Source organism: Taudactylus pleione, unplaced genomic scaffold (genome assembly GCF_031769625.1).
Source record: "Taudactylus pleione unplaced genomic scaffold, aTauple2 ptg000201l, whole genome shotgun sequence".
Lineage (NCBI taxonomy): Eukaryota > Metazoa > Chordata > Amphibia > Anura > Myobatrachidae > Taudactylus > Taudactylus pleione.
The window spans coordinates 63,308,040-63,321,798 of record NW_028284603.1 but is presented as its reverse complement, the minus strand read 5'-3'; the positions used below and the strand labels follow the sequence as shown (position 1 = coordinate 63,321,798).

At 47.4% G+C, this 13,759-nt stretch overlaps 1 protein-coding gene across 1 annotated transcript in view; it reads right to left on the bottom strand.

Annotated features, from left to right (window-relative positions):
* Nucleotides 1-13,759, bottom strand: part of EIF2AK2 (eukaryotic translation initiation factor 2 alpha kinase 2) — a 131,476-nt gene that overhangs the window by 56,112 nt on the left and 61,605 nt on the right. Inside the window, exon 10 of the mRNA XM_088477658.1 lies at nucleotides 12,280-12,335. Within this exon, the coding sequence (XP_088333784.1) occupies nucleotides 12,280-12,335 (56 nt within the window). The remainder of the gene's footprint in view (nucleotides 1-12,279; nucleotides 12,336-13,759) is intronic.

Sequence of the window (13,759 nt, the reverse complement as noted above, 5' to 3'; positions counted from 1 at the left end):
TGGCTAGACCTAACCAAAGGCGTGGAGTCTAACTTACTGGGAGGTGTTTACCAGTGACCCCACCAATTGGGATTTGTGTTTAAGCTGCACCCAGCAAGCAGGTCGCGGCCCTTTGGTCAGGTATCCGGCACAAGTGGGAAATGGAAGAACACAATCGCAGGGAAAGCACAGGAGAATGATACTGGGTGTTTGCACTTGGGTAACGTACTGAGTAGGTACACTGTGGATCCAGACGCAGAACTGGCACAGGAGAATGACACTTAGGAGATAGTACTTGGATGACGTACTGAGTACACACACTGTGGATCCAGACGTGGAACTGGCACAGTGGTTTGACACTTAGGAGATACACACACCGCAGATTAACATTAGGAATATATCACTAGAAGAAAGGAACTCGGAACCTTGAACGCTGCAACAGCAAATATACACTGGAAGTAACAACGTTGTACAGGCAACTTCCTGTTGTCCAGAGCCCGGCTAAATACCCTAAGGTAGCAGTCCATTGGAGGACAGTGTCAGCTGACTACAACCAATGCTACCATTGGGTAAAGAGCCAAATCAGGGGATGTAGACTGTCATGGCTGCCATGACAGTAACCGCAGGAACCAAATCACGGAGTAGCACAAGGATGTCCTAGCAGACCCCAAGCGTAATCCTCAGTGCGTCACTTGATGCCGCACCTGGCATTTGACCGCTCGAGAGGTCAGGGGAAGCCGACAATGAGGTGAGTAATGACAGGCGTCCTGCATCTGTAGTTCTATAAGAGGAGCCCATTATCTGTACCAACCCCTGAGCCCAGGCTGGTTCCCTTGAGAAGACAAAATAGTAGTACTTGAACCTTCCCCCCCTTGCAGGTTCACTTTCCCTACGGGAAGCCGCCAACTCAGTAGTTAAATCGGACATGACACCTGCTAAAGTGGCTACCCAAGGTGGAGTTACGATCTGACTAGTATCAACCCCCATAGGGACTGAACTCTCAGACTCACTGGAGTCAGGCAAACACCTTCTATGAAACCCCCTTATCTGAGGCTTTCCTGTCATTGTGCCACCAGGTAGATATGCTGTGGAACACACACATCCATACACACAGATATCCCCCTTTTTTTTTTTTTTTTTTAGTAAAGAGCAATGTAGGCAGAGAAACGAAGGCACCAGGAGAAAATAACACAATAATAAGAAGCTATATATAAACACAGGAAGGGATAATACAATAATATCTCACCAGCACCCTGTGATGGACTCACAGTCCCCAGGTACACCTAGTGCTCAATGCAACAAGGTAGGTAACAGATTCCTATTAGATGTGCGCTGTGCTGCAGGAGAAAATGGTGCCACTCCCATGTGTGAAAAGTGCACCTAACGGGAATGGAGGACTCCCTCCCCCCTCCTGGTAATATTCAATAGAGCGCTGTGTTCTAACCAGCACTGAACAGAGAGGAAGAGGCAGCGCTGACTAGGCACCTGTTTAAGCTCCACCCCTCCAGCCCGAGTAGCTGTGAGCAGTGAGTGAATTAAGCTGTCAACTAATGCAAGCGCTGTACAGGAGGAAATAACCCTTGATTCTAGCAAGGAGCAGAATACACTCACGCCTGTGGTAGCCCTGAAAAGTCTCTGCCACTGCAGACTAATGCTGCTTTAAGCCGCAGTAAGCTGTGTCAGGTCCCCAGAGTCCGATGGCTCTTTTGCATATAGCACTTCTCAGAGCCCCAGGGAGCCGGAAACTGACCACTTTAAGCCGTGGGGGGTCCCTCCTGGTGGCTCCCACGTCGCTGGCAGACTGCTGCAGCCTACAGTCTGCCTGTCCTAAATGTAAATGAATAATATTAAAAGGAAAAGAAATTAAAAAATAACCATAGTTAACAAATGCTGGAGACAGTCTAATGTGCCACCGTCTCTCTCGGGCACATTTCTAAAACTGGGGCTGATTGGGTATACTGGGGAGGAGCAAGCTGTACTTCCAAATCAATTTAAAGTGCCAGGCTCCACTCTTCCACCGTCTATACCCCAGTGTCTTGAGCTCCAGTGTACCTTAGTGGATGAAGGAGAAATGTATGTATGAGAAATAGTACAAAAAAGGAGAGTTATGGTAAAACTTACCTTTGTTAACCTCTTTCTTCAAAGTCCATATGGTCCACAGGGAGACATTGGGATGTAGGTAGGACCTGGAAGACCGGACACCAACAGCAAAGCTTTTCATTCCCAGGACGCTCTGGTCCTTCCCCCTATACCCCGCCCACAGCCTGAGGGCACTTCGGTTTTGTTAACAAGCCCAAGGCAGGCGCAGGACAGTAGAGAAGGAAGACTGGTACACTGAAAAATCACATTCTTATGCAGAGAACGAAACAAGTGACTAAGAAGAGAAGCCCATAGAAGCTAGGTGTGTCAGGGTGGGTGCCCTGTGGACCCTATGGACTTTAAAGAAAGAGTTAACAAAGGTAAGTTATACCATAACTCTCCTTTTCCACTTCAGGGTCCATAGGACTCCACAGGGAGACATTGGGGATGTCCCAAAGCAGTTGTTCAATTGCAGAAAAGCTCCTGAGCTAAACTCTACACCCAAAGGTAGCACCCTGATAAGCAAATGAGAGGCAAATGTATCAAAGGCATAAAACCTAAGAAAGGTGTGGACAGAAGACCAGATGGCCGCCTTGCATAGCTGTTCAGCTGAGATGCCACGCTGGGCTGCCCATGAGGGACCCACAGAGCGAGTAGAATGAGCACTGTAGTCAGCACAGGAAGGCCAGTCTGCGTGTAAGCCTGTGAGATAGTCATGCAAATCCATCTGGCCAGAGTCTGTTTGTTAGGCTGGCCATCCCTTCTTATGGAATCCATACAGGACAAAGAGGGAGATCCACGTAGATATTCAGAGCACAGACCACAAAGAGGCCTCACCTGCCGAGAGGTCGGGTGAATTAAAGTCCGGAACCACAATTTCCTCATTCAGGTGGAAGTGAGAAACCACCTTGGGAAGGAAGCCTGGGCATGTTCAAAAAACAGCCCTGTCCTGATGAAATATTAAAAAGGGGGAGTGACAGGAAAGCACCCCTAAATCCGATACCCTACGGGCAGACGCTATAGCCAGAAGAAACAGAGTCTTAGCAGTGAGCCATTTCACATCCACTGATTCCAGGGGTTCGAATGGATGTTCCTGAAGTGCTTGAAGCACCAGTGACAAAATCCCATGGAGCAAAAGGAGGGACAAAGGGAGGTTGTATACGTAGAACACCTTGCATGAAGGTGTGAACATCTGGTATAGGAGCAATTCTGTGCTAAAACTAGATAGACAAAGCAGAGACCTGCACTTTGAGAGATGCTAGGTGGAGGCCTATGTCTAGTCCAGCCTGAAGAAAGGCAAGAATACGAGAAACTTTAAAGACTTGATGGCCATAGTCTGTGGTAAATCCAGGCTGAGGCCGGTTTACGTGCTTTGAACATGGTCTGGGCCACAGAGATGGAGAAACCCTTAGCCGTTAGGAGGGATGTCTCAAGACCCACACCATTAAAGACAGACAGGCCGGGAAGAACGGAGTACCAATGATGTCTGGGCCACCCGGAGCTATTAACAGGATTGTGACCCCTCCTGTCTGAACTTCTGAAGCACTCGAGGAAGCATGGATATTGGATGGAAAAGATATACCAACTGGAAGTTCCATTTTACCGATAAGGCGTCTATGAAGGCCGCGTCGGGGTCCTTTGTTCTGGCTCCATAAACTGGAAGTTTGTGGTTTTGTCTTGAGGCCATGAGATCCACATCTAGAAGACCCCATTTGTCCAGCAGAAGCTGAAAGACTTCTGTATGTAGAAACCATTCTCCTGCGTGCACGTCGTGACGGCTGAGGAAACCAGCTTCCCCATTTGAGAATCCCCAGGATGAACACTGCAGAGATGGCTGGGAGATTGTGGTCAGCCCATGTGAGAATGCGGGACACTTCTGTCATTCCTGACTGACTTCGAGTGACCCCTTGGTGACTGAGGTAGGCCACAGCTGTGGCGTTGTCGGTCTGTATTTGTACTGGCCTGTTTTTCAGAATGTTCTGAGCCAGAGTGAGAGCTCTGTAGATGGCTCGAAGTTCCAGGATATTTATTGGTACCTCGACTGGGGACCATCGGCCCTGGAAGGAGTGCTGGCGGGTTACTGCGCCCACCCTCGGAGGCTTGCATCCATGGTGAGGAGTGCCCAGTCCGGGATCCAAAAGGGATGACCCTTGTTCAAATGGGAGGTGTGTAGCCACCAGGCTAGGGACAGGCAAAACTCTGGCGGGAAAGGTCATCGTCTGGGATCTGAGCAGAAGGGGTAGCCCGTTCCACCTGGAGAGGAAAAAGTGTAGTGGCCTGGAGTGAAACTGGGTGAATTCCACCATGTCAAAGGTGGACACCATTGATCCCAAGGCCTGCATTGCAGAGTGAATTGACACTCTGCGATTGTGGAGCAGTCTGAGTAGCCTGTGCTGCAGAGCTGAAATCTTGTCCGATGTTAGGGAGATTCTCTGAAATCGAGAGTCCAGGAGGGCTCCCAAATGTACCATCCTTTTAGAGGGTGTCCGGGAAGACTTTTTCCAGTTGATCAGCCAACCGTACATTTGAAGAGTCTTTGGGGAGCTGGCCAACAGCAAGAGATTGTCCAGGTATGGGAGCAGTCTGATCCCTTGACAACGAAGAGAGGCCGCCATAACTGCCACGATCTTGGTAAAGACCCGAGGAGCCGTTGAAATGACAAACGGCAGAGCCTGAAATGGGTAATGCTGCTGCAGTGTAGCAAACCAGAGATAATGTTGATGAGAAGGCGCTACAAGTACATGTAGGTAAGCGTCCTGAATGTCTAGGGATAACAAAGGGCCTGATTCAGAGCCACTCGTAAGCGGCAGCTCGTTTGCTCCGAGCGATGTTTGCCCAACTGCGCATGCGTACGGATTGTTATACACATGCGCGAACCAGTCAGTGCGGCCGAAATTCATGTGCTCGCAAAATAGCGAATGCCTGCTAATTTGAGTGACAGAATGAGGCGTATGTGGGTGGTAACAGGGGAAGTTGCTTGAAAACGGGGAGTGGAGATCCGATCGCAGGCGTGCTTAAAGGTCAAAACGAGCGTTTTATGGGTGTGCATATTAAAAACAGCAGCGTCATAGACCACGTCACTGGGTTATTTTTTACCAAGAACTGCTCGCAAAATTGTGGTAGGAAAAACCAACCCCAAGAATAGCGAGCAGTTCATACCCTGGTCGATGTACTCGATTAATCTAATAAATAGGGGACATGACGTAGGATGCGAGCGGCCAGGGGGTGTAGTTTCCCAAAAAACGACCGCAAGTTTTGTTCACTCGTTCAGACCTAGAGGCGTGAACAGACCGCAAACAGCGAACGGTTAATTTGAATAGCCACCCCTATTTTCTGGACGAGCGAGCGCAAATAGCGTCCGGGTCTGAATCAGGCCCAAAATCTCCAGGTTGCTCCATAGCTAGGATAATAGAACGGAGGGTTTCCATACGAAACCTGGGCACCCTGATAAACTTGTTCAGAGACTTGAGGTTGAGGATAGGCCACTGAGACCCATTGGGAAAAGGGTAGAATAATAGCCCTTGCCCTGCGGTGAGGAGGGGACCCAAATTATTACTCCTGAATTCAGTAAGGACTGAATGGTTTTTTGGAGCAGCAGGGACCTAGTCCGATTTAGGTCCTATGCAAAAGAACTGTTGAGTGGGTCACCTCAGGAAGGAGAGGGCGTATACGTGGAAGACCACTTCCCTTACCCAGGCATCTGACGTGGTTTGATGTCAAACTTGGGTGAATTGAAGAAGTTGGCCTCCCACCCTTGGAGAGGCCCGCCCCATCAGGCTGCAAGCGTGTCCTCAGACTTGGCAGGTGGACGTCTAGTAGCCGAGGCTTATTTGGCCCTAGGCTTGGAGGCCTTGGCTGAGCTGCTGTCATGGAAAGGACTGACCCTTGGCTTTACCCTGAGGGTGAAACGACAGAAAGGATGACATCCGCGGCTTTGTATTATATGCAGAGGGCAGGAAGGCCGTCTTGTTAGTTGCCAAAGTAGTCACAATTTTATCTAATTCTTGACCAAATAGGATGTCTCCTGCATAAGGCTGAGACTCTAGAGCCCGTTTTGATTCTGAATCTGCTTTCTAGAAATGTAGCCAAAGAATACGTCAGGCCACAACCGCAGTGGAAGATATCCTGGAGGCCAGGAGAGCCGTATCCATAGCTGCTTCACAACTAAGTAGAAGGCTGCATCTCTAATGTGAGATATATAAGACAGCTGTTCCCTCGAAGCATCAGGGGAAAAGTCTCTTCTAGGGCCTTTGCCCAACTCTCAATGGCTTTTGCCACCCTGGGCGTAGCCCTAGCAGGACGAGTAATAGCTCCTGTAAGAGATTATATAGATCTATACGTCTATCTGTAGTCTCCTTCAAGGAGGTTGCAGTATAAATGGGTAAGGTGGCATTTTTAACCAGACTTGTTACATGAGAATCCACTGTTGGGGGAACTTCCCATTTAGTACAATTAATAGCTTGAAGCGGGTAAACGGAACTGAAACGTTTTGGAATTTGAAACCTTTTACCGGGCATATTCCAAGCTTCACTCATGTGATGAGATAGCTGGTCAGAGTGAGGGAACTCTGGTAAAATCACCTTTTGTCATTTGAAAAGTGCGTGTTTTTTCTTAGGAGCGGATTCATCCTCTTTTATTTGTAGATTAGTTTTAACAGCTCTCACAAGAGCAGGTATATTTAGTTTAGAGGGTGGCTCCTCTTCTCATGAGATGGTTTCAGAGTGAGAGAGATGTGACTCTTCTGCCTCCCCCGATATCTCAGAATCAGATAACTGTGTGGATTGGCACACGTCATAGCACGTTTAGTAGGCTGGGGGGTCTATTTACTAAGCAGTGTTAGGAGACAGAGTGAAAAGTGATAAAGTGCCAGCCAATTTGCTCCTAACTGCCATCTCACAGGCTGTGTTTGAAAAATTACAGTTGGGAGCCGATTGGCTGGCACCTTATTACTTTTCACTCCGTCTCCTAAAACTGCTTAGTAAATAGACCCCTTAGTGGGTAAAGGTTTATCTTTTTGCAGCATTTGCTGGAAAACCGTAGAGGTATTAGCCAAACTCTGTACTGAGGTAGACAGTACGTCTATCCATGGGGGAGGCAAAGGATTTGCAGGGAGTAGCTGCTGTGGCAATCCCATAGGGGGAGCTACCACAGGGACCGCTACTTGGTCCGCAAGTTTTGCCAGCATTTGTGAAAATGCAGCCCAGGGTGGGTCCTGAGGGAGAGACACTGGGGCTGATGGGCCTTGGGCTGTGTAACAATACAGACACCATCCTGTATGAGGCCCTTTGTGGCTAAGTTCGCAGAGCAGGACTTACAAGACACTAGAGTAGGAAGAGCAGCATCAGGCTGCTTGTTATTCTTTCTTCTGACAGCCATAACCACAAGAATAATAGAATACACAATATGAAACAATGCAGTGAACACCTTGCAGGATGTATAATATGGTACAGTGTAGTGTGCTAGTCCACACTATATAGTATGTGATAGTCCACACAGTTAAATAGCAGATGTGAGGTACAAGGAACCCCCAATACTTTAGTATGTCAGGGTATAGTAGAAAAATAAGGGAGAGGTATAACTGACAGTATAGAAAGTAGAGAACTAGCACAAGTCACATACAAACGCAAAAAATAAAAACATTAAATGTCAGCAATGGGCACTAAAATCTACTAGATCACAGTGGTTGGTAGGATATAGCGCTGTATAACCTGGCTCGTGGGAGAAGTATACAGGGAGACTGGACCCAGCATTTTCCGGAGACCTGCTTGCCTAAAATGGTTTCCGCGTGTCTCTGAGGGGGCGGAGGGTGAGGGAGGAGCAGCTCAGGGAACGCCAAGACTGCAGTGAAAAGGCGCTCTGAGCTGGGGGGAGGGGCTGCAGGGAGAGCACCTTATCTTCTGGCTGACATTAACCACCAGGTCCCCTGGCCTTTAAAATATGCCTCTGCGCCAGTAACATTTTTGCCCCGGTGGTCTAGTGGAGTGGTGGGCAAAGCCAGTGTCCACATCAGCGCCTCCGGTCTGTCTCCTGAGACCGAAGGCAAGACTGCACTAAGACGTGGGTCCCAGCAAACGGGGTTCCACCTTACCTGTCCCCTGGATTCCAGGCTGCAGTCTGGGGTCCGGGGAGCCTGCTAGGTAGTCCTCCTCTGAGCCCCGCCAGGAGTACCTAGCACTAGCTTGGTGTCATGGCGCCGCGGAGGGCGTTTGTAAAAAAAAAAAAAAGCATAAAAGTAAAGCTTGGGCTGCTTAATACAGCCCTGTTATAATGGTGGTCCAGCTCCTGCCGGACACCAACAAAACTGGAGTGCCCTTGGGCTGTGGGCGGGTTATATGGGAAAGACAGGAGTATCCTGGGATTGAAAAGCTTTGCTGCTGGTGTCCAGTGCTCCAGGTCCCACCTACACCCCAATGTCTCCCTGTGGAGCCCTATGGACCCGGAAGAAGAAGGTAGTATTAGAGGTAATAGTGCCCCCTGTAAGAGTCCCGCGCACACACAAATACAATACTTACCTTAAGCCCTGATCCTGTGTCCGCTGCTCCTCGGAACTATGGGAGAGACCGTCATGAAATCTCTCCCATAGTGCCCGTGGGGAGGGGGGGGGGGAGCCGGGCGCCCGCTGGTAACAAAAATCTCAGCGGGCGCCCGGCAAATGGAGCATCCCATGTGACTGTGCTGCTCTGCTCCCCATGCATTTAAAAAGGAATTTCGCCCTGCATGGTATGTAGTGACGACGTTCAGAATGTCAACGCTATAATGTCGGCATTCAACCAAATGTTGACATTATGCATGTCTACATTATGAACACAAGAGCATCAGGGTTAGGCTGCATTTAGGGTTAGGCTGCAGTTAGGGTAAAATAGTACAGTCGACATTGACATTTCTCAGTGGGTTCCTGCAGAAGGATGGGCAAAAAAGAAACCTCTTTGTGGGGCATTCTTCTATAGAAATAGTTTTGTTAAAATCTAACTTTTATTGGAAATGCATTAAAAAGGGTCAGCATGCTTAAAACAGTAAGGAAGTGTGGCTGTAGATGCAACAGCGCGGGAACGGAGGACCTATATATAACAGTTAAAGGTAATAAACAAGATTACATTTTGCCCGTGAAAAAGTCCCGGTAAGAGAAGAAACGCGTTGGGCCCAAAAGGGAACCTGGAGGTACTGATGTGACTCAAGCAGCAGACTGGGACATCCTCATAATAGAAGAACAACCTGCCTAAAGTTTTTGCTCACCAGAAACTAAGACAACAACAACACATAGACTTTACACAACTATTCTAATCACTGAAGATTCAGCCGAAAGTTTTTGCCTACCAGACATTTAATTTAAATATAGACTATATACTATAAGGACCTACCTAGAAGCTTAATGTCGATAACATATTCATCAGCCTACAGTTATTGCCCACCTGGACTTTCAATCAGTAACTACACAAGAAGTTAATAACATAATATTCACATAATAACATAATATTCTCCCAATCATTAATATATAACTAATAGTAATAGAAATAGTATCCCCAATTGCAAATTAACATACACTGGCTATCACAGAGCGCTTTTCCCTAATCCCCTCTTTTTCCCAATCTGACCCGTCCATATCCCTATAATATATCCCCTTAATTCCCCCCTCCCCCACCCCAAATAACTAAATAACTTAAAACAGTAAGGATCAGTACTGATCCCAGTACTTTTGATGTAAAAAATATAGTACGATCATAAATAGCAAAAATAGCAAGTATCAACGAGGCAAAAATCGGTTTTCTTGAACACTAGTGTTCAGTTGCTTGTGTTCAGACAGGCACACCAGCACCACTTACCAAATTCTTGTAAGTACACTCAAAAACAGAGAGAAGTATAAATAAGTCAGACTATACTTTTTACTTTTCTGATGTATCTATCGGAATACCGTGGTGCCTATTTCATTTATACATCTGATATGTTATTAATGTGTCCATTATATTGAGGTCTCCTATTTTTGTGACCCAAACTAATAAGGCAATTGATTGTACCTGAATATTTATCTGTCCCCATGTATTTTATAACTGTTGCTGTCTCCTGAATGGGTGACTGCTGCTGCTGCAAGTTTTCCATTAACCCTGAGTTTTTGGTAATCCACTTGGGGTACAGTGCTATGGGGTTTAGTACAACCTTTCAATTCAATGGTAGTGAGAAATATATTACATAATGGATCATGCATAATTTGTGATATGGTGATACTAGTACTAATAGCAAATTACTCTTTGCTGTGACAGTCTTTTTTTGGTTAGACTGAGATATACAGTATATTATACATACCTCTCAACATTTCAGTTTCCCAAAGAGGGACAGGAGGTGGAGCTTCATGCAAAATGGGTGGGGCATTGGGAAAATGGGGAGGAGCCTCACAGCACACCCGTTTATGTCACTGTGGGGGCGTGACCAACACTCTCCGAGATGCTGGGCAGACCCCAGGATTTCCCTAGACTGGTGAACAGACCACCTCTGCTCCCCCAATTCCCCCCCCCCACCACAGGACACTGCAGCCAGTGGGTGAGACAGTCCACAAGTTGGGAGGGAATTGGCATGTCGATGAAATACTGACGCCAGAAAGCCGGCAGGAGAAGTTCCCTGACGGAGGTAAGTAAACCACCTAACCCTCCCCTCTCCCCCCCTTAACCCTAACCCTCTTTTGGGGGTGCCTAACCCTAACCTCCCCCCTAGTACCTAACCTCCCCCCTGCAGTGCCTAAACCTAACTCCCCTCCCCGCACCCTAAACCTAACTCTTCCGGGGGGGGGTGCCTAACCCTAACCTCCCCCCCCTAGTGCTTAACCCTAGCCTCCTCCCTGGAGTGCCTAAACCTAACCCCCCCTTCCCCTATCATGGCCCTAACCCTCCCGGGGAGGGGGGGGGGGTTTGCCTAACCCTTAGTCCTCCCGGAAGCCCCTAACCACCGCCCCCCGCGCTGCTATCCTCTCCTGACGCCCGGCTTACCTACGATCGGTAAGCCGGGTGTCGGGATTTTGGCGTGGGGCTGATAGGCGAGATTTAGACCTCTGTCATTAGTTTCTTGCCGGGATTTCACAATCGGGAAGCCGGTGGTTGGCATTTCGACTGCCGGCTTCCTAACTACATCCCAGTTGGGAGGTATGTATTATATGCCTGATGCACAGAGACACATTTTTTTATTATTTTCCCTGGTTAAGCAAACATTAATGTACAACACCCAGCTTCACTATTTTAAGTATGAGCAGTATAAATCTGATGGTAATTTGATCTGTTGACTTCACTGCCTGTTGTGACTATTGTTAATACCCTCTGATAGTGCACTATCAGTCAGAATGTGATCTACTATATAAATGAAGTACTGAGACAAACTTATTTATACTTCTCTGTTTTTGGATGTACTTATAAGAATTTGGTAAGTGGTGCTGGTGTGCCTGTCTGAACACAAGCAATTGAGCACTAGTGTTCGAGAAAAAATATTTTCGCCTCGTTGATACTTGCTATTTTTGCTATTTATGATCGTACTGTATTTGCTGCATCAAATGGACACACTGGGGTCAACAAGGGAGCAACTATTTTGCTCCTCACTGTTTCAAGCGTGCTGACCCTTTTAACTGCATTTCCAATAAAAGTTAGATTTTAACAAAACTATTTTTCTAGAAGAGTGCCCCCACAAAGAGGTTTCTTTTCTTGCACGTCCTTCTGCGGGAACCCTTAGAATTGTGATCATATTTTATCTTGGGGTGTACCACCAACATAGAGATGCAATATTAATAAGATACTTTAGTGAATGTTGGTCTCTACATTGTTTGGCTTATGTAATTGTCTTGTGCAGGATCGCCCTTCCACTACAATTTAATGACATGTTGACATTGCAAATCTGAACATTTAGACCATGTCAACATATACCACACCCATGTATTTCATCCTTCTTGTGATGTAGAAGCCGCTGACATAACTGACAATTTTGCTCCCCAGAATGCTGTGCGAATGGCATCAAGTGCAAAGAAGGGAACTGAAATAATGCAATTGGGGGATCTATTGTCATTGAGGGCTGGGGGGGGTAATGTTGCAATGGGGACCTATAGTACCCTGGGGGAGAGGGGGTGATAGACACCCCTAGGAATATTTTCTTTTTCACTAAAATATTTAAATACATTTGAAAACATTTGGAAATAAAAAGTGGTTAAGTAAATACTTTAATAAAAGAGAGACTCATAAAAATGAAGCCTACCTTTGTGATCTCCTTGGTGTAGCCGGGGCTCCACTATCTGAAGAGCGACATGCTATCTAAAGAAAAAGTAGGCAACAAGTTATTTTAAATATTCAGGCAGTTTATATAACAGAACACTTGCTTTTACAAACCACTTTGTGTCTGATTCATAGGGCTCTATTTATTAACATTATTTTTACTAAAATAATATGAAAAAATATGAGATATGGTAAGAACTTACCCTTGTTATCTCTATTTCTACGAAGTCCATAGGGTTCCACAGGATACCTTGGGGTATAGGTGTGACGTCAGTCGCAGGGCACCAAAGAGTTAAGCTTTCAGCCTCCCAGGATGCACTAGGTCCCCCTCCTATACCCCGCCCCCGGGCCAAGGCACCTCAGTTAGTTACCAAGCCATAGGCCGGAGGAGGAGAAGGAAGAGAGAGAACAAAGATCTGGACACATACAAGAATCACATTCTCACCAGAGGGAGACGGAAAACCGGTGACCAGAGCAAAGCCCATCTGCAGCACAGGTGCGACAGGGCGGGAGTCCTGTGGAACCCTATGGACTTCGTAGAAATAGAGATAACAAGGGTAAGTTCTTACCATATCTCATATTTTCTACTTCAGGGTCCATAGGGTATCCACAGGATACCTTGGGGATGTCCCAAAGCAGTATCCTTTAAGGGTGGGGACGCTCCTGTGCAGAAAGGAGAATCCGCCGCCCGAAGGAAGCATCCTGAGAGGCGAAGGTGTCAAACCTGTAATACCTCACGAAGGTATGGACAGAAGACCACGTAGCAGCCTTGCAGATCTGAACTGCCGAGGCACCACGTCGAGCTGCCCACGAAGGACCCACAGACCTAGTGGAATGAGCCTTCAGAGAAGGAGGGACCGGTAGGCCTTCATGAAGATAAGCTTCAGAAATAGCCATACGGATCCAGGCTGCCAAAGTTTGCTTTGAAGCAGGCCAACCCTTTTTACGGAAGCCAAAGAGGACAAACAAAGCGTCCGACTTCCTAAACGAAGAAGTGCGGTCAACATAAGTCCTTAAGGCCCGCACAACATCCAAAGAGGCCTCACCCACGGAAAGACCCGGTGAGTTAAAGGCCGGAACAACTATTTCCTCGTTAATATGAAACTGGGAAACAACTTTGGGAAGAAACTCGGGCCGAGTGCGGAGCACTGCCCTGTTCCCATAAAAAACCAAGAAAGGGGGTCTACAAGAAAGAGCCCCTAACTCAGAAACACGTCTGGCCGAAGCAATGGCCAGAAGGAAAACAGTCTTAGCTGTTAGCCATTTAAGATCCACTGAGCCCAGTGGTTCAAACGGCGGTCCTTGGAGAGCCCTCAGGACCACAGCCAAATCCCAAGGCGCCACAGGTGGAACAAAGGGCGGCTGAATGCGGAGAACACCCTGCATAAAGGTGCGCACATCCGGGATTGTAGCAATCCTACGGTGAAACCAGACAGATAGGGCCGAAACCTGTACCTTCAAAG